Here is a 21,993-nt window from a genome sequence, read left to right as displayed (position 1 = left end):
TCTCTCTCTCTCTCTCTCTCTCGTGTGTCTCTCTCTGTCGCTCATGTGTCCCTCTGGTTTTACAGATTTACTGCTGTGAAATAAATGCATTATTTGAATATTGAAACAGGAGCCTCATGTTATTGTTATTATTTAGCCAGACAGAAACTATCTCATTTTAAATCAATGAATTTCATGAAACCTACCACCAGACCAAATTTAGGTGATGACCTGACAACCTGCCCAAATATTCCTAGTTCATATCACAGCCTTGATGCACAAACCCACGGAAAAGGTCATGTCTGGAATTTTCACATCGAGTCAAAAATGCTACGATATTGCCACCTGCAGGATGAAAAAAGCAGAAATAAGGATCGCAGGATGATAACCTACTGTTTTACTTGATCAGAACATCTGCCCTTCACTGTTTTCATCTGCCCTGTCAGACACTTTATAGATTCCCTTTGAGAGGTGTTCCTGTACCCAGTTTACTGCTTCCTGTAGATGGACAGAGCTCATCTATTGGTTGTTGCCATGTCTGACACTGTCCATGTCAGTATTTGCATGAGCCAAGACTAAAAACATCCGGTAATTTGAAACACAGCTGATTTTATTTGAATATCAAGACGAGAATAAGACTGACTTAACACTGGTTTAGTTAACATTGATTTATACTTTGGAATTGTTATCCAGTAATTTTATCATGGTGTTTAATTCTTGTTCCAGCCCAGACTTCCTCCACAACCTCACACAACAGGGTTCGACAACCACAAAGCACAAACTCCTCTTTCCTGAAGATGGCGTATGACGTGGTTACAGCTTTACCTCTGACTGTTACAAAGGACTGACACTGGAGACTCCTTCCATGAATGTTTATTAAACATCACCTTTACCAGAAAAATTCACCATATCAACAATTACACAGGTTTTTTTGTTTGTTTGTTTGTTTGTTTGTTTGTTTGTTTTAAATATGGCGCATCTACTGGAAAAATCCCTGTGAACGAGCTGTTACCATGGAAACGATAACCTATTAAAGTGAGTGCATTAATAGCGGAGCTCCTCACGTGTGAAGCTACATATGTAAGATAATATGGTTGACCTGATCTTTGATGGCTTTTGCGACAGTACGATGTCTGTACAAACGACGTACATGTAGCACCAAAGGGAACCCAATCATAAGGCAACATCTCATAAACACTTGACCACCAGACAATGAAATTTGTATCTTTATTTCCACAAGATTTTTTTTATTCAGTGCTTGTTTTAATTTGCTTTAAAAAAATAACGTGGGATTATTTATGAACACATTTTACGCTCATTGGGAGCTCTCTGTTAATGCAGTGCCGAAATATATATTAGATTTGAATGTCTGTACTGTTCTTGCTAATCAGCTAGCATGGCCTGAATCCCTTTTCTATGGACGGTGTTGGAATATTGTTGGCACAGTACTGGGTTTGAGTTGAACGCGACCTGTGTGACCCAAGAGCTCGACCTGGAGATTCCTTTCAAAGCAATCGGGCTCAAATTGGTCCTCGCAAACAGCAGAATTTCTATCAAAAGCCAGCGTTTCTAAAGTGTGACCCGTTCCCAAGTTGTGTAGCTGCTGTTTGCTGTTTAGCAAGTCGTTTATGTTGTTTGGTTGTTGACAATAAAACACAGAAAAAATGCTTTGCCTTATTATCATGTTTATTATTTTTGCAACCACAGGCTTTGCATTCTGCCATGTTTTCAACAATGTTTTGTTCATCCGATGACATCGCAGTGTCAGGAACAGCGAGCCAATCAGGATGCAGGAAACCTATCAATAATTGTACGTCTTGCTGACCTTTAACACCGCCCACAAAATGGCAATACGGCGACGCCCTGAAGTGGAACTTAAGTGAACGGGAGTACAAAAGCATTTTAAAGCCCTGCTTTATGTGATACAGTGCGACAGTACTGGGGAATCACAATACATTTGTACAAAATGTGTAATGTTTCTAGCCGATGTTTGTTTATTTTTCTCTGAGGGACCCTTTAAAACGATGGCATGGATGAGAGGATGAGATGAGAGCTGTTTGCCAGCTGTCTCTGCTGAAAAAGAAAACTTCCTGCTCAAAACATTAAGAATCAGAAGAATAATGAATGTTGTCATAATTCAGTTCGAATAGTATTTACGAACACATTTTTCACTCATCGGGAGCTCCATGTATAAATCCATAATTTGCAGCTGCACTACAGTCAGCGGTACTGTTATAGAAAATTAATCAACACCTTTGTTCTGATCAATCAGGATCCAGAATTCAACAGCGCTGTGGTATACATTTCTTTATTTGTTTTTGTTTTTCCAGGAAAACAATTAAGTTTCCCAGAAAATATGTGTTCAGAAGGACTGGAGCAAATCTTAAAGAAGCAAAGTCTTCAGGAAGCAAACAAACAAACAAACAAATCGATATCCGTATAAAATAAATGAATGTTGAAAGTGTGTTTAGCGGTTACAGGAAGTCGTGTTGTGTAAGCGCTACAGAGCGTGGTTGTGTTTTCCATCATGCGTGAAGTAACAGTGTTAAGAATCATTTCTTATTTCAAATTATCCTCAGTCATCTGGGTGGCCTTTCTCACAGTACGCTGGAGGACTTTCCATGGGTGCACTGCTCATGGCGACAGCGTTCATTGTACTGACCCCCTGTAAAATAAATAAAGAAGGAAATAAAGAAATGGAGAACACGATGTATTTTTTCTCAGCTATGCTTCGTAATGGTGTAAAGAGTAAATGATGGATCACAAAGAGGAAAAACTGTTGGTGTTGGTCATACACTATGTAGACCTTGAGTTAGCCTAGTGGTTACTGTATCCGCCTCTCAACCGGGAGATCGTCAGTTGTACTCACGGTCGGGTCGTGTGTGTGTGGTGACGATTAACTGAAATGGCTGAGCTGCATTACTGGAAGATGTCGCACACTCTGAGGAGATGCTCTTTCAGTGAGCTTCACTTCCACAACTAAAAGATTTATAAACTTCTGTTCCTCATTGAAGATGGACTTTTCAACCAAACAGGCGTGTTGGGATTTTATTCAATCAAAAAAGATCGATCAAAAAACTAAAATGTGTTTGGTGTGTAAACGTGACTCTGGATTCTTCAGTGCTGTGGCGCTTCATAACGGCGTCCTGCAGGTTTCTCTTACCGGCTGAGGTTGTTGTGCTGGATAGGAATTGACCACAGGAACATACATCTCAGGGTTCTGAACCACATTGACGATGCTCAGCTGTTGGACACAATCACAGAGCTTCAGTTACACAATAATAAAATATACACATCACAACAGTTCAAACTGTTCACTACACTTCCAATACTCGATATTAATCCCAGTGAAATATAAAGGTCGCATTCGTTGCTGTCATGAATCTCAGAACATGGCTGAACCAGATTCCATTTCCTAACAGCTACAGACATTTCCTGGCTCAAGGTCATCATGCTTCTAACACTGTGTGAGTGTTCAAGCAAACTTGGCTGTCTGAAGCCAGAAATAAAATGAATATTTGCTGAAAGCTGTCTACAAAAACGGACAGGAAATTAAAAAATGGAAGGAACGTAGAGCTTCACTGAACAGCTGACCTTCTATTCCAGTGAAGGCTTTTTCACCGGGTGGGTTTAATCAGTGAAAGATGTAACCGAGTGTCCAGACAGCTGAGTTAGCTTGGAGCTGAGCTCTGATGAGTTTATTGTGAACAGACAGTAGCAGGGCAAAGCATGTGTTCGGATATCAAATCAAGCAATCATGTCTGTTTATCAGCTTGCCATCTCCTGAGAATGAAAGCTATGTGACACATGACAATATTGCATCTTTTACTAAAAAAAAAACCTTACGGTTGGTTCACTGGAGCAGACGGCTTTGCAGGTGAAAGCTGAAACTGCAATAGAGACGGCAAACTGGAGCACAGAGAAAACCAGCAGAACGCCGGTGATTCCATGGCTATAGCTCTGAAATGAAGATCCACCATCACAAAAAAAATACGTCAAAAAGTCTTGCCACTTAGTCACTTTGTTTGTTTGTTCAGAACTGTATGTTTTTGGATTAAAATATGCAGAAAATATTTTAACTTTTTTAAAATTATGATTTGTGTGTGTTTTATATATATATATATATATATATACACCATATAGGGGGTGGCATGGTGGTGTAGTGGTGTAGTGGTTAGCGCTGTCGCCTCGCAGCAAGAAGGTTCTGGGTTTGAGCCCCGTGGCCGGCGAGGGCCTTTCTGTGCGGAGTTTGCATGTTCTCCCCGTGTCTGTGTGGGTTTCCTCTGGGTGCTCCGGTTTCCCCCACAGTTCAAAGGCATGCAGGTTAGGATCATTGGTGGCTCGAAAATGACTGTAGGTGTGAATGGTTGTTTGTCTTTGTGTGAGCCCTGCAATAAAATGGTGACTTGTCCAGGGTGTACCCCGCCTCTCGCCCATAGTCAGCTGGGATAGGCTCCTGCTTGCCTGCGACCCTGTAGAACAGGATAAAGCGGCTAGAGATAATGAGATGAGATGAGTTTTCTTGTTTGTTTGTTTTTTGTTTGTTTGTTCCCAATGTAACTCAAAAAGTAATGAACAGATTTGGATGAAATTTGGAGGAAAGTTGATCCATGGGCTGAGGAACAATTGATTAAATTTTTATCCAAATCCAGATATGTATGTATGCGGATCCAGGATTTTTTTTTTTTGCCTGTTCCCAACATAACTCGAAAAGTAGTGAATGGATTTGGATGAAATTTGGTGGACAGCTTGAGCATTATCCTTTGTTCAAGATATGATTTTTATCTTGATCCAGATCAGGATCCAAATTCTGATATAATCAGTTGAAATCTGTGTCTTCAATAGTCCCATACATGTATGGATCAACATCCCAGATGAGTATATCCTAATATGTGGCTTGGTGGAGCCCTTCTCATTTTATTTGTATTGTTTTTAATTTATTTTATTTGGGTATGTTCTTCCATTACACACCTCATGCTAAAATAGCAATAAATAAATAAATCATACCATTGCAAGATACCAATTCCTGCAATCATCCTCTCCATAGTAGCAGGATCTGAACATTGATAAAATCACCAAAGTTATGGAAAGTATGATGATGGCAATTCCTGCAGCTATCGTGCTCAAAATATTGACCACCATCGTGGCTTTCACCTGCGGGGAAAAAAAGGAGTAAAATAAATAAGTATATAAATAAACATTAAAAAACCCATCAGACCCCAGCTAGTTCTCAATCAGAAGCCATAAAAATTCTAGAAATGAAACTCAAACTGAAGGAACAAGAGCAAACATTTAACATAAATTTCCATCAGCAGTCGGCTCATCCACAGTAAGCCTTTTTTTTTATAATTACAAAGTGATTTCAGCGATGTACTTTATGTTAAACATAAACATTTTCTTTATGGATTTAAATTAAAATTGTTTAATGATTTATTGATTTATTTTTTGAATCAAATACTTATCTGAAGCGGTCTGTCCTGTTTCATTTTACTAGCTCCATTTACAGTGTCTTGCATAATATTCACCCCCTCCTTCAACTTTTTACCCATGTTCTTCATATATGAAATATAAACACAAATCAAATGTAGGACTTTTATCAGAAATGTTCTGTTTCTCTGGAAACTTCACGTAATTCACTCCATCTGCCATGAACAGACTGCAGTCACTCCCTGAACTCTGATACAGTACATGATTTCTAATTAGTGAGAGGATTCATATTCATATCCATGTTCAGGCAAATGACGATAACTCCGCCTCTCACCAATTAAAATCTTACTCATGAATTTTTCTTCTTGAATCCAATATTCCACACCCTAAAAAAAATCCTTCTTAGGGTTCTTAAAATTTGTTGTTGTTTTTTTCCAACATGGACATCATCCGTTTTCTTGGACTCGTGGTTTCATTTCAATGTTATACTTGGTCATTTATTTATTGAGGAAAATGATCCAATATTACTTATCTGTGAGTGGCAAAAGTATGTGAACCTTTGCTTTCAGTATCTGGTGTGACCCCCTTGTGCAGCAATAACTGCAACTAAACGTTTGCGATAACTGTTGGTCAGTCCTGCACACCGGCTTGGAGGAATTTTAGCCCGGTCCTCCGTACAGAACGGCTTCAACTCTGGGATGTTGGTGGGTTTCCTCACATGAACTGCTCGCTTCAGGTTCTTCCACAACATTTCCATTGGATTAAGGTCAGGACTTTGACTTGGCCATTCCAAAACATTAACTTTATTCTTCTTTAACCATTCTGTGGTAGAATGACTTGTGTGCTTAGGGTCATTGTCTTGCTGCATGATGCACCTTCTCTTGAGATTCAGTTCATGGACAGATGTCCTGACATTTTCCTTTAGAATTCATTGGTATAATTCAGAATTCATTGTTCCATCAACGATGGCAAGCCGTCCTGGCCCAGATGCAGCAAAACAGGCCCAAACCATGATACTACCACCACCATGTTTCACAGATGGGATAAGGTTCTTATGATGGAATGCAGTACTTTCCTTTCTCCAAACATAACGCTTCTCATTTAAACCAAAAAGTTCTATTTTGGACTCATCCATCCACAAAACATTTTTCCAATAGCCCTCTGGCTTGTCCACATGACTTTTAGGAAACTGCAGACGAGCAGCAATATTCTTGTTGGAGAGCAGTGGCTTTCTCCTTGCAACCCTGCCATGCACACCATTGTTGTTCAGTGTTCTCTTGATGGTGGATTCATGAACATTAGCATTAGCCAGTGTGAGAGAGGCCTTCAGTTGCTTAGAAGTTACCCTGGGGTCCTTTGTGATCTCGCCGACTATTACACGCCTTGCTCTTGGAGTGATCTTTGTTGGTCGACCACTCCTGGGGAGGGTAACAATGGTCTTGAATTTCCTCCATTTGTACACAATCTGTCTGACTGTGGATTGGTGGAGTCCAAACTCTTTAGAGATGGTTTTCTAACCTTTTCCAGCCTGATGAGCATCAACAACGCTTTTTCTGAGGTCCTCAGAAATCTCCTTTGTTCGTGCCATGATACACTTCCACAAACATGTGTTGTGAAGCTCAGACTTTGATAGATCCCTGTTCTTTAAATAAAACAGGGTGCCCACTCACACCTGATTGTCATCCCATTGATTGAAAACACCTGACTCTAATTTCACCTTCAAATTAACGGCTAATCCTAGAGGTTCACATACTTTTGCCACTCACAGATATGTAATATTGGATCATTTTCCTCAATAAATAAATGACCAAGTATAATATTTTTGTCTCATTTGTTTAACTGGGTTCTCTTTATCTACTTTTAGGACTTGTGTGAAAATCTGATCATGTTTTCAGTCATATTTATGCAGAAATATAGAAAATTCTAAAGGGTTCACAAACTTTCAAGCACCGGTGTACTCTTCATTTTAGGGTGGCTTAAACTGTGATTATAGGTCACATTTCAATATACTGGAGGAGCATATGTAATTAATAGCGAAATTAATTCGTAAAGTAAATTAAAAGATAGAAAGCATTAATTTAATTCACTCAGCAATTCAATAAAGAATCGATATAAGACAAATTGCTTTTCATCCATTTCTGTGTGTGTGTGTGTGGGTGTGTCCACACGAAAGAAGGTAATGCTGTTGGTGTAAAAATGCTGTTGGTGTTTACCTACCACACAGTGATTCAGTTTGTTGTTTGCTGCAACAGCCAGAGAACCAGCGCTGATGTGCTGCAAGTGCAGAAATATATATATATTTTCCCCCTGAAACTGACACTGAATAATATACACATAAAAGTCAAGAAAACTGAAGAAGCCTTACCAACAGTGAGCCAACCCAGAACACGACTCCAGAGAACACGCTGATGCTGGGAGGAGAGATCGCGAGCACGATACCAAACAAGATCATCAACACACCGACCATTATTTGGACAGTCTGTGGTTAAAAACAAAAAACAGAAACACACAAATAAACTTGCAGTATTTTTGCAAACTATATTCATGTTTCTTATGCAAAGTATTTGTAGTGAAGAACAAATAAATGATCACACTCGGTAGACGTATCAGACGCTCGCTTTGAAAATTGTCCATGCAGACGCTCATCTAAGTTTCCAAACCTGTTATTGATTAACTCTTGAATATTTTCTATCATGAATCCTCTCATTAAAAAGCTTATAATCTCTGCTTTCCACAGAAATGTATCTGGTTAAGATGTGTTCAGTGCTTTCGGAGTAACGGCAGGTTGAAGTCGGTACAACAGAGTAAAATCTCCGCTCACGGGACGTCAGGAAACTGCCGGTGCTTTTCTTTTTGAGTCACGGGAAAGTTGTCAGGCTCTCTCTCTCTCTCTCTCTCTCTCTCTCTCTCTGTCTCCTGATCGATTTCCCCCTGGATTACTCATCAGTATCAATCAGATCACTTTTATAGCGTTGTTCTCTCGCTCTCATTGTTTCTGATGAAGGATTCAGCAAAATTTTCCCTCTGCTAGTTTTGAGACTTTGAAGTGAGTTTTCAGAGCTTTACTGACTTTTTTTTTTTTCAAATCAAACTGATTCATGTAAATAAATAACTATTTTCGAACAAAACTGGAGTTGTTTTGATGAAACATATTGAGATCTTAGTGGTTGCAGTGAGATTTTAAGAAACGTAAGCATCAATTCAGTTCAGTTAATGTGAATTGTTTATTGGATGTGGGTCAGACAGTTTTTTCGAGGTTCGCCTTGAAAGCTGTGAATATTAACCGAAATAATCATTTATATTCTTTCATATAAACACTAGTCGGCCCTACTGAGAAATACAAAGACCTACAGAGCACAAAGAGGGGATTAGAAATAACCTTTTATGACTTTTTTATTTTAATAGAGAATGGTAGATGTGAGATGTTCAGTGCTTATTGATGCAGATTTTATAAATAACATAGATTTCTCCTTCTTTGTGATGTATAAATGAGAGTTATGATCACCTTTATACTGCACAAATAAAGCCATTTGGTGAAACTTTGAAGAAGAGAGTGGACTGGTTTAATGGCTTACCTAATTAGCATAATTAATGCTAATTGAATACTAATTTACATAATTAGTTTTTATTAATTTTTCAAATGTTGTAGTCACTATACAACCATTTATGTGCTGCCAATTTCCATGTAAATATCTTGAAAAATAGAAAAGTTATTAAGAAAAAAACCCTTTTGTTCTGATTGGATGTGATCCTCATACAGTTTTCTAAAAATTAAACCATTTCTTCATCCTTTGATTTGTAATATCTCAAGAACGGATAAACATATTTTAATTCTGTAAAAAGTCTGTTGTTCTGCATTCAATTCTGAATTCAATGAGACAAGTTTCAAGTTGCACAATTTGGATTTTATTTGAATTTTCACCTGATATGCCCAACCACACTCATTTACATCACCGAGCCAAAACATGATGACCATCACAGGTGTCCTGTAATGACGGCACGTGTCAGTGTGTACGATGTACTCGACTCGACGGTAAGTGACAGTCGGTTCTTGGTGTCGATGTGTTGGATATGGGACACGGTGCTGAGGGTAATGAAGACAATCCCATCTGCTCCAAACCAACAAGAGGGCTACTGGAAAGGTTACTGATGATTAATGACGATTAGGAGGAATGAGGCACGACACACTGCTGACTATGAAGCTGTGTATCTGCAGGACCAGTCACCGACCCCATGCTGACCCTTGTGCCCTGAGAAAGCATCTACAATGGGCATGAAAGTGTCAGAACTGGACCTTGAAGCGATGGAAGCAGGTCACCAGGAAGCACCAGGATGCACAATGTGAAGAAGAAAAGCTGGTGTGATGCTCCCTGGGGTCCTGCATTCACCTCGTACATTCCTGAGGACCAGGTACACCCCTTCACTGCACATTGGAAATGGTTTGAGGAACATGATGAAGAGCTCCAGGTGGTGTCCTGGATCTGCTGATAACGTCTTGCTGCCAGACTCCACAGCACACCTTCAGAGGTCTTGTTGTAGATTCTTTGTCTCAGTGAGTCAGAGCTGTTTTTGCGGCACGCAGATGACCAACAGCAAATTTGACAGGAGGTCACACAGTTTTGGCTCGCTGGTGTAAAGGATGTTTTCTTTTTAGTTAATTTTTTTATGTAATAAAATAAAATGGAAAGATGATATCAAATAGTCTTAGAAAAAGTTTATATTTTTTAGGTTATTTATATTAATATTTACAGAATTAATTAAAAATGTAATCAGATTTTATTAATGTATGAATTTCATTTAGGCTTAAATGTATTTTATGTGTCATTATTATTTTTAAATATATTGTAATTATATTATAATAATAATTACTGTTTTGCTTCATATCTGGTTACACTGCGTTAATTTATTTTTTTATTTTGAATTACTTTTTTTACTGTCTGTTTTCCTATTTATTTTATTATTCCATATTTGTGTATTCATTTGAGAGGTTAAAATATTTTATTCAGTAATTTAATATGAACAATGTGAAGAAAAACACCAAAGTTTTTATGTTCATTTTTTTGAGGTTAGTTATTGCATTTTCTTGTTAAATAATGTCTGACACTTAAAAAACCATTTAGATTAAATAATAATAATAATAATAATAATAATAATAATAATAATAATAATAATTATTATTATTATTATTATTATTATTATTATTATTATTATTATTATTATTAATTTATTTATGATGTAATTGTATAACTTACTCCCAGAGCTTTCGGTTCTCCTTTCAGGAATTTCTGCAGTGGGCTGATTGTCTGACAGGGATTTTGTCCGGCTGTAGTCGGGGCTGTTGATGATGGAAGAACGTCAGTGACGATGGTGTAGCCACTTCCCACATTAGTGAGCGGGATCGAAGCGCTGGCCATCTTTAATAAAGCACCTCTGTGTGATTAATCTGTGAACAAAAAAACACTTTCACTATCAGTGTGATGGGATAATGTGAGACGAAACTGGAGTAGAAATGACAACATCATTAAAATGTTATTTCTTGGTTCTGGACAGGTTTTTAAATCAACTCCAAGAGTCTAATGTTGTTTCTGAGGCTTTAAAGAGAAAATAATATTTATATAAAGTTAGAAGAAGCGGAAGAAAAAGGAGAAGTGGAAGAAAAAGAAGAAGAGGAAGAGAAGGGTGGAAAATTTGAGGAACTGTATTTTGTTACTGGGCTTACAAAGAACTTGTTGCGAATCTCAAAGGTCCATTCCATGTGTGCTTTAAAAATAGGGACATAAAGACAATCCACTATTATTTCATTGTTACACTGATGGAAACATATAAAATAAGGAGTCTTCTTTGGCCCCCTAGAAGCCATATATGCGTGTATATTTGTGTCATGGCTCAGGTGGATAAAGCGCCACACCATAAATCTGGGGACCTGGGGTCAATTCCAAACTGAGGTCATGACCCGAGGTCATTTCCCGATCCCTCCCCGTCTCTTGCTCATTTCCTGTCTCTACACTGTCCTATCCAATAAAGTTGAAAAAAGCCCCCCAAAATAATGGCTTAATTTCATGGTATCTCAGATATATTGCTTTTGCTGGATGATGTAACTGAGTAAATGTCTGAACTTTATTTGGTGTTAATCAGAGTCATTTTAATTGATGGCAGGTGTGAACCCAAAAAGACTGAATGCTGTCATTAAAGCAAAAGGTGCTTCAAGAAAGTATTAAAGGGTGTGCACACTTATGCAACCAGCTTAATTGTATGTTTTTTTTTACTTTTTATGTTTGATCCCCAAACAGATTTGTTTGTTTTTCAATTGAATTGTACAGGTTATAGGTCACATTAATGCTGGGAAAAGTTTTGAAATTATTTATCATGGTTTCATTTTTTGCACATCAGAAAAACTCATCATTTTACCGGAGTGTGTAAACTTTTTATATCCACTGTATTCCATTCAGCTACTCGCCTTTGACTCGTTCAGTATCATGCTAGCTGAATGGAATATATCTGATAGACCATGAAAAAAAGCCAGACATTATTATTATGCCACTCAGATCCGTGATGTATTTTGTCTGAAAAATGCAAGTTTTTCCACATGAGAAGATAAACTTCACATCTTCAATCCAACATGTAATTTTCTTTTTATTATATTGACACATTCACAAACAAAAAAAAAAGCAATTTTATCAAAACAATTCCTCGATTTCCTCAAGAGTGAGAATAGTGAGACATATTCAATATCCTGGAAATAGTTTCTATGAAAAGTACGAGTGGTGAGAGGACTTGTGTGAAAATCTGATGATGTTTTAGGTCATATTTATGCAGAAATATAGAAAATTCTAAAGGGTTCATAAACTTTCAAGCACCACTGTATGTGTTGAAATGGTTACAGGTTTTCTGATATTCATGTCTCTGAGCTGGGAAGCTTAAAGCTGATAAATTACAGTGAAGGAAGACCTTGCAAAAGGTTCACAGTTTAAGTACGTTTAATAAATAAATAACCAGGACTGATGAGTGTAAACAGTGCTAACGGGAATTTGATAACATCCCACCTTCTAAACGGACGTGGATCAGAGCCCTGAGGGCAAAGAGTCCAGAAGGTTGGATGACTTTTTTTTTTTACATTTTAACATTTTTTTTCAACATATTAGATGTGACCTTACATTAATTTCATCAAATCAAATCAGTTGAAAATATTTAATTTTTATAATCAAATGCATTTAAAAGTAACTCCGGAAAACTTTTTTTTTTCTTCTTCTGTCTGGCTACATCCATTTTTAACCAAGACTTTTTAACACATTATTTATACTTTCACTTCAGTATCATTTCTCAGTATTGTGTCCAATCCTGAAAATAACCATTTTATTTACACTGAACTTGTCATTTGAGGTAAAACTATGGAGTAAAATTCTACACAGTCACCCAGTTTGCAAGACAAAACCACAAAAGAAGCCATTTTAAAACATTTTTCACTCCTTTACCTCTCTTAAAAGAAAACACTGATCTGCTCCTGTTACATGTCTGTTAAAAACAATAGAAATCATTTAGTTTAATAAAGACAAAAAGGCTTATTTTACCTCCTGTCCTTTAGCAGTGCAGTCTCTCTCTCTCTCTGCGACTAAACACTTTCATTTTGTCAGTGTACTGTTATCCTAAACTCCTCCTATTCTTCAGAAATGTTTACAGGTCCAGTGACGCAGATTTCCTGCCTCGAGATTGAGCCGAGATGCAAGACCCGAATGAAAAAAAGAAAAGAAAAAAAATCCCACAAAGCTGTTGTGCAACCAGATGTGATGTCTGAACATGACACAGAGCTCCAGAGAGAATCAGAGCCAAGCCTGCTGAATTGGGCACTTTCACACCAAAGGTTGCCTTAAAAGTCCCAAAAACAGTTGAAAATGAACTTCAATGTAATGCAAAAATCCATCTTGAATTCCATAGAATACATATTGGGTAACATGTACCTCAAGTATCAAGGCTACAAGTCATTTCAAATTCCAAAATTTATTAGTTTTAACATAGCAGGAAGGTAAAATTCACAAATTTGGATTTTTTTACATTATCATTCAGATTTAAGCCTAATTGGTGGATTGAGTCCCCTACATTCCACCTAATTATTGCAGAGATGTTAATGGAACAAAGAGACACCAAAATATTTATCAATGGTGGACATATTTTGGAAAATCTAGTTTTTGGTGAATTTTTTCAGTCTATTTTAGGAGTCACTTCACATATCAATAGAGCTAGAAATGAGAAATAGGTCCAGGAAATCAGCTAAAATGCCTTTTTAGAAAGATACACCAATCTGGTAGGTGACTAGAAAATTTCAACTTCATACTGTATCTACTTTCCGGTCACCGCGCAAATCAAATCAGGTCACAAAATCCATATTTCTGTTCAGGAGAGGACAGAATGTTTAACATCACTTTTCAAATGAAAAATTACTCAGGAAAACTATGGCAACAATTTTGAACATGTTTTCTGATTGAAAAAAGAACCTTTTGGACAGTTTCTTGGACCATTATATTATTTCTTGGACCTTTACAATAATGAAGGTTTATTTATCCTTATTATCCTAAAAGTACTTAACATATAAGTTAGCAATTTACATCCAAAACACCTGGAGCCACAAATTTCATATGTTAAACTATGCATTTGATGAGAGCGAACATTTAACATCTAGTCAGTGAGAGAGAATTAATAGTGTTGGGAGTCTTGGGCATTTGTTCAGGAGAGGACATTTTTCTTTAACGCTTAATTTTCTCAGAAAATTAACCAATATTGTAACCTGGGCACATTTACGGTACATCCAAATTATTTGACTTGTCTGACCGACAGGTCTTTGTTTGTACTAGTACTAGTCCCCAGATGGTAACTTTGAGGTGAAAGTTCTTTCTCAAATTGCCACCTAGTTCAATCTCAGAAGTTCCTCATCTGTCTATTCTCGCTTTCCTACACATCAGTAGAAAAACCTGTCAAGAAGGCTTTCATGCTTGTTATAACTCTGATAAATCCAGTGTGAGGAGAATTTAAACAAAGTTGTTTTATAAACCTCACTTCCTTTTGCCAGTTGGAAGTGGTAAAACTATGAGTCACAATTAACGACATTGTCAGTAACTCCACTGAAAACACACAAACTACAAACATGGACACTCAGAACTACATTCCCCAAGAACCACAGTGCCGTCTGTCACCTGAGTACTAATTACAGCTGTCACACATTCCCCTAATCAGCACTCCACCTACTTAAGTCACACTCACACAACACCCCAGTGCAAAGTATCATCCTGTTTGCCCAATACATGCCAAGTCTTGCATTTTCCCATTTGTCTCTGTTTTCTGATGTTTTGCTTGTGCTATACTACTACGATTCCTGCCTCGCCTATTCTATGTTGTTTGCCGATCGCCTGACCTATGCCTGTTTCCTGACCTCGCTTCTGTATTGGCTTTGTCGACCATCTACTTCCCCACTCTCCTCTGTGCATACATTAGTAAGTGCCTGAATTCTGACAAGATACTTCACAGTTATGGATGTAGCAGATGATGCGAAGCAGACGGCTTTAAATGCTCAGGAAGGCCTATTAGGAGAACATCAACAGATGCTAGTGGACCTCAACACCCGCATGTCGCAGCTAGCAACTGTGATATTGCAGGCCCTCCTACAGTGCCCTGAGTCCCTCTTCAGCTCTGCACTACAACTTCCACCTCCAGGGAAATTTGCCAGAGACCCCACCGAGTGCAAGGGTTTCTTGCTTCAGTGTTCAATGTATTTCACTACCATGCCTACCCTTTCTGACAAGCACAAGATTGATAAGTTTATTACTTTACTCACAGGCAAAGTGCTGCGCTGGGCCAGTGCAATTTGGGACAAAGAACAAGATCAGTCGATTTCCTATGAGCAATTCTTCTCCATGTTTAAAAGAGTTTTTAACCACGAACCAGAGGGAATTGAAATCGGAGAGAGTCTGTTAACCATTTTGCAAGGTTCCCAAAGTGTAGCAGAATATGCTCTTGATTTCAGAACAATAGAGTGGTGAGTGGATGGGACGAACCCGCTTTGAAAGCTGTTTTCTGCCAGGGTCTACACCCCGCAGTTCTAAGTGAACTCACCTGCCATGATGAATGGCTCACTTTGGACTCGCTGATGGATCTAGCGATTCAACTGGATCATCTGCTGACTCACAGACCCTTCATTCAGGAAAGCGCTAAACCTGACACGAACTCCAATGACAGTGCTCCCATGGAGGTTTCACATACTAGGCTCTGTCGATCTGAGCGTGAGAGGAGAAGAAGGGAGAGATTGTTTTTACTGTGGAAACTCAGGACATCGACTGAATAACTGTCCCATTCATCATCCCCGTAAGTCGGCAGTAGAAGAGCCTACATGCACAGCGAGTCCGGTAAGAAGATTTAACTCTAAATCCTTTAAAGTTCCAGTACTATTAAAGCTCACGGATACCACGCACACACTCTGTGCTTTCACTGATTCAGGAACAGAAGGAAACCTTATCAGTGGTGCAGAAGTTCAACCTGCCAACAACCCTTTTGCAAAGCGCACTCAACATCCAGACCATAGATGGAGGACCTAAAGGAGATGGCCTAGTCACCACTAGGACCACATCTATTCACATTCAGGTGGGAGCTCTTCATTCAGAGCACATCTCCCTTTATGTCACCACCACTGACAATCACAATCTTATCCTTGGTTACCCTTGGCTTCAACTTCATGACCCACTGATATCCTGGCAGAATAAGGAAATCCTCCAATGGTCTTCCACCTGCTTCCAGAATTGCATTTCACACCCATGAATCAACCTCACCTCCACCTCTGTGGAAAGCCCTCAACTAGACTCCCTGGACAAGGTTCCAGAATGTTACAAGGACTTACTGGAGGTCTTCAGCAAGGGAAAGACATGTGGATTACCACCACATCGACCTTATGACTGCACCATAGATCTACTGCCGGGCATGTCACCACCTCATGTATGCATATATCCTTTGTCCTAGAAGGAGCAAGTGGCCATGGAGGAATACATTCAGGAGGCTATTAAGCAGGGTTACATCCGACCATCCAAGTCTCCAGCTTCTGCAGGCTTCTTCTTTGTTGAGGAGAGAGGAGGTGGACTTTGGCCCTGTATAGATTATCGTGGACTTAACCAAGTCTCTGTTAAGTATCAATATCCTCTTCCTCTGGTTCCTGCGGCCCTAGAGCAGTTAAGATTGGCCAAAGTCTTTTCAAAACTTGATGTGAGAAGTGCTTATAATTTGATCCGGATCAAAGAGGGCGATGGGTGGAAGACCGCCTTTAGCACTACCACCAGCCATTTTGAATCCCGGGTAATGACGTATGGTCCTTCTTCAGCGGCCTATGTGTTCCAGTGTCTTATCAGTGATGTTCTACGGGACATGCTGGGTAAGTATGCCATCACATATATCGATGATGTCTTAATCCACTCTCCTGATGAGAGCAGTCACCAAGAGTATGCTGACATGTATTACAACATCATCTCAAAAATCACCTCTATGTCAAGGCCTAGAAATGTGAGTTTCATCAGAAACACATCTTCCTGGGGTACATCATTAGTGCTGAAGGAGTCAGCATGGACTCCTTGAAATTATCCGCAGTGACCTCTTGGCCGACTCCTACCTCCATCAGGGAACTTCAGCGCTTCCTTGGTTTCACCAATTTCTACCACCAGTTCATTAGTGGTTTTGGTACCATCACTAACCCCCTAGCCATGCTACTTAAGAAAGGACCCAGATGCCTCCAGTGGAATCCCTGGGCCGAAGAAGCGTTCCAGCATCTCAAAAAGTCCTTCACCACTGCTCCAGTCCTACAGCATCCAGACCGTACCAGACCTTTCACTGTAGAAGTGGATGCATCGGACACGGGAGTAGGGGCAATCCTATCCCAACACTTCAGTGAAAAACAAAAGCTCCATCCCATAGCCACCTTCTCCAAGAAGCTCTCCTCTGCTGAGAAGAATTATGACATTGGCAACAGAGAACTGCTGGTCATAAAATTGGCCCTAGAAGAATGGAGACACTGGCTTTCGGGAGCTATGCACCCCATCATTATCCTCACCGATCACAAGAATCTTGAGTACCTCAAGTCAGCCAAGAGGCTGAACCCTTACCAAACCAGGTGGGCCTTTTTCTTCACCAGATTTAACTTCACCATTTCATTTTACCCTGATTCCAAGAACACTAAGGCAGATGCACTTTCTTGAAGTTTCAGTTCAGCACACCAAAAGTCCATCAGTCACCCCATTCTTCCATCTCAATGCTTCGTACAGTTCATCACATGGGACCTTGACAGAGAGATAAGACATTCCCAACCATCTACATTACCTGACAATCTACCACCCGGCCTGCTCTATGTGCCAAAAACCGTTTCGAGGTCGTCTCATTACTTGGGCTCATTCATCTCCCATCACAGGTCATCCAGGCAGCCAGCATACACACCTAATGCTTAGAAACAAGTATTGATGGGAAAATATGCTGACCGGCATTAACCAGTACATCGCCTCTTGTTCCACATGTGTTCAGGCCAAAGTTCCCAGAATGCCTCCCGCTGGCAAGTTATGTCCTCTGCCAACACCTCAAAGACCATGGGCACATATTGCTATAGACTTCATCACCGACCTTCCCTCGTCTGAAGGCAACACAGCCATCATAGACTCTTTCTCGAAAGGTCTCAAGCTTATCCCCTCTACCAGCCATCCCCAGTGCATTTCAAACAGCTGAGATCCTCTTCCAGCATGTGTTTAGATACTACCATATCCCAGAAGACATTGTCAGTGATCGGGGCTCCCAATTCATCTCTCGTTTCTGGATAAGTTTCATGGATCGACTCGGGGTATCAGTTAGCCTTACCTCCAGCTACCACCCCCAGTCCAATGGGCAAGTTGAAAGGGCTAACCAATAATTCAGCTGCTTCCTCAGAATTTTTTGCATGTGCAATCAGGGGGACTGGGCACGTTATCTCCCATGGGCTGAGTATGCACAAAATTCTCTGAGACATTCTGCTACACAGCTAATACCATTTCAGTGTATACTTGGCTACCAGCCTCCCTTATTCCCTTGGGATGACACTCCTAGCCAAGTCCAGTCAATGGAGGATTGGTTCACATGCAGCCAAAGCATATAGGAGGAGGTTGACCAATGTCTCGAAATGGTCAATACCAAATATAAGGAATATGCAGACAAACACCGAGGAGACAACCCTAACTTTTCTCCTGGCAACAGAGTGTGGGTGGCCACAAAGAACCTCCGAGAACCCAACATTTGCAAAAAACTCCAGCCATGTTACATTGGGCCTTTTAAAATCCAATTGAAAATCTGTGGGGTGACCTGAAGAGGGCTGTGCACAAGAGACGCCCTCGCAATCTGACAGATTTGGAGCGCTTTTGCAAGGAAGAGTGGGCAAATATTGCCAAGTCTAGATGTGGCAGGCTGATAGACTCCAACCCCAAAAGACTGAATGCTATAATTAAATCAAAAGGTGCTTCAACAACGTATTAGTTTAAGGATGTGCACACTTATGCAACCACCTTATTGTACATGTTTTTATTTTTTATTTTTCCCCCAACAGATTTATTTGATTTTCAATTGAATTGTACAGGTTATAGGTCATGTTAAAGGTGAGAAAAATTTTGAATTTATTCATTGTGGTCTCAGATTTTTCTGATGTAAAAAAAAAAAAATCATTTTAACGGGGTGTCTACACATTTTTTATATCCACTGTAGTAACTCATATAATCACTCTTTCCAAGAATGGTGACGAGAAAAGCATCTCAGCATGCAACAACAAACAGAAGAACACACTGGGTTCCACTCCTGCAGCCAAGAACAGGGATCTTAGACTCAGGAACAAGTTCCTGTTAAAGTGGCCAGTGAGTGTAGATGTAGTGAAAATTGCAGAGTAGGACACAAAGTGCTGATAAACATCCTTTTTCTCAAACATCTTTGTCTCCTATGTTGCAGTTTTCATTTCCTCTAACTCAGTGAAGATGTTGCAGTGAAGCTGAAGCACTTTCAGGCATTATAATCAAGTGCAGCTTAAAGGACCACAATTTGACTCACAGTAGAGTGACACCTGATTTAAAATGCCTGAAAGATTTTCCAAAACGGAGAGGAATTGACCGATTTTTGTAGAACTGCTCATTAAGGCTTAATTAACCTGTAACTTCATTAATAATTATAATGAAGCAAATCTGGGTAGAAGTTATATGCACCCTAGGTACCCCTACCTTCCTGCTAGAAAGAATCAAAATTGGTGAATTGAGAGAGAAGTGATTAGTGTGGAAACTGCTCATTAGGGATTGATTAATTACTCCATATCTTCATTATTAATTGCAATTATGCAAATTTAGGTAGAAGCCATATGCACTCCAGGCAGACCTACCTTTCTGCCAAAAAGAATAAACATTGATGAATTGAGAAACAAGAAGTGATTTTCATGAAATGTGGACGACTTGGATGACGGACAGCACATGATGGCATAAACCATCACTTGTCAGCTGGATGAGCTAACAGTCATTTACGAGTGATGAAAAACATGTGCAGTGAATGTATAATTTGGACAACATTTTTAAAATGAAATTTTTTTTTCCAGCAGAGAAATGCAGCTCTGTGCACAGCAAGCGGTCAGCATTTTAACACAGGAAAGCATTTTAGCATATTTATTTTCTTTGTAAAGAAATATGGTACAAGTGGCAGTGTTTAGGTTGGATTAAAAAGCAACAGGACATCATCTTCAATTTGTGTCATGTTAATGAACCTGGAATTGGTTGGAACTTATGGAACAACATATTAGTTTAAGGGTGTGCACACTTATGCAACCAGCTTATTGTCATCTCATCATCTCTAGCCGCTTTATCCTGTTCTACAGGGTCGCAGGCAAGCTGGAGCCTATCCCAGCTGACTACGAGCAAAAGGAGGGGTACACCCTGGACAAGTCGCCAGGTCATCACAGGGCTGACACATAGACAACCATTCACACTCACATTGACACCTACGGTCAGTTTAGAGGCACCAGTTAACCTAATAGCATGTCTTTGGACTGTGGGGGAAACTGGAGCACCCGGAGGAAACCCACGCGGACAACATGCAAACTCTGCACAGAAAGGCCCTTGCCAGGCACAGGGCTCGAACCCGGACCTTCTTGCTGTGAGGTGACAGCGCTAACCACTACACCACCATGCCACCCAATAATAATAATAATAATAATAATTTGTTGCCAGGCACAGCAAACCTCGCCCATTAGCACTTATGATGAATATGAAGGAAGATATCATGAAAAAAAAAAAGGTCCCCTATGGGCCCATGTGGCTCCTGATTATAAATAATGTTAATGAATGTTAATGTTAATGAACCTGGAATTGGTTGGAACTTGGAATGGATCGTGGATTATGAAGTAATTTTCTGATTTTATGAATAAAAATGCAAGCAGGCACAAACATAGAGAAGAGGAATAGTTTTATTGATGGTTTATGGACATGATCCTCCCCTGTCTGCATCACTTCCCTCTGTCTATCCCTCTCTGAGTTGCATGTCAATCCTGAGACACCAGTAAGATGCCGACCTCTTCTGTTCTTCAGACTTGCTTGATCCATCCTGATGCCCTACTTCTGGCTGGAGTCTCATCACATTGCTCCTGTATTGTGGAGGACAGCCCCATGTGGACAGTTGAAAGTCTCACTTGGAACATACCTTTGAAAACGTACAGTTTTGCTGTGATGGCTGATAACTTTTTTCACTTGAAGTCTCCATCAATGAAGTTTATAACTTCAACAAAACAGACTTCCTGTTAAAACTATAATAAATTTCCTGGTGACACAGTTGTACTTTGTGACTCTTTAGGACACAGTTATGGAAGTGAGTAATTTATAATCACGCTATCTGTTGTCACCCAGATGAGGATGGGTTCCCTTTTGAGTCTGGTTCCTCTCGAGGTTTCTACCTCGTGTCGACTGAGGGAGTTTTTTCCTTACCACCATCACCTCAGGCTTCATCATCAGGAATAAATAAATTTATTTTGGGATAAAATTATATCATATGTTTAAAGACTTTAATTTTCTGTAAAGCTGCTTTGTGATTATGTCTGGTGTTAAAAGCTGTCAGGTGCACAAGGGAGGCAGATATAAGTGCAGAAGTAAATCAGTTTAATAATAACAGTAACTATATATACACATGTAAACACAAGCATGTAAAACACACACAGGCAAACTGTCCAAATCAGCAGGCAAGACAAAAAAAAAAATTCAGGATGCTCTTTGTTGACTACAGCTCTGCCTTCAACATGGTCATCCCCCACAAACTCATCCATAAACTTTTCCAGACTTTGTTTGCACCCCACCCTCTGTGACTGGCTCCTCGACTTCCTGACTGGCAGGCCTCAGACTGTCAGGATTGGTAATTGGACTTCATCCAGCATCATCACAAACATTGGCACCCCACAGGGATGCGTCCTCAGCCCCATCCTCTACACTCTATTCACCCATGACTGTGTCGCCTCCCACAAGGACAACGTCATCCTGAAGTTCGCGGACAACACCGCAGTGATAGGACGCATCACTGGTGGTGACAAAACGC

At 39.7% G+C, this 21,993-nt stretch overlaps 1 protein-coding gene across 3 annotated transcripts in view; it reads right to left on the bottom strand.

The window, feature by feature from the left end:
* Nucleotides 1-840: 840 nt before the first annotated feature.
* The window catches only part of LOC132884740 (membrane-spanning 4-domains subfamily A member 4A-like), a 29,593-nt gene continuing 8,440 nt past the window's right edge, over nucleotides 841-21,993 (bottom strand). The window contains exons 1-8 of one of the 3 annotated variants that reach the window (XM_060918638.1): nucleotides 12,975-13,079; nucleotides 10,659-10,849; nucleotides 7,772-7,885; nucleotides 7,624-7,680; nucleotides 4,987-5,133; nucleotides 3,826-3,939; nucleotides 3,143-3,223; nucleotides 841-2,644 (exon numbers count right to left, since the gene is read on the bottom strand). In XM_060918638.1, coding sequence (XP_060774621.1) covers nucleotides 2,555-2,644; nucleotides 3,143-3,223; nucleotides 3,826-3,939; nucleotides 4,987-5,133; nucleotides 7,624-7,680; nucleotides 7,772-7,885; nucleotides 10,659-10,820 — 765 coding nt within the window. In that variant the 5' untranslated portion in view covers nucleotides 10,821-10,849; nucleotides 12,975-13,079 and the 3' untranslated portion in view covers nucleotides 841-2,554. Of the gene's footprint in view, nucleotides 2,645-3,142; nucleotides 3,224-3,825; nucleotides 3,940-4,986; nucleotides 5,134-7,623; nucleotides 7,681-7,771; nucleotides 7,886-10,658; nucleotides 10,850-11,125; nucleotides 11,148-12,974; nucleotides 13,080-21,993 lie in introns of those variants that run through there. The other 2 variants (XM_060918640.1, XM_060918639.1) reach the window with 2 other exon arrangements.

This window comes from Neoarius graeffei, chromosome 4, assembly GCF_027579695.1.
Source record: "Neoarius graeffei isolate fNeoGra1 chromosome 4, fNeoGra1.pri, whole genome shotgun sequence".
NCBI classification, from domain to species: Eukaryota; Metazoa; Chordata; class Actinopteri; order Siluriformes; family Ariidae; genus Neoarius; species Neoarius graeffei.
The sequence above is the reverse complement of the archived record's forward strand: the minus strand, read 5'-3'. Positions and strand labels throughout refer to the sequence as shown.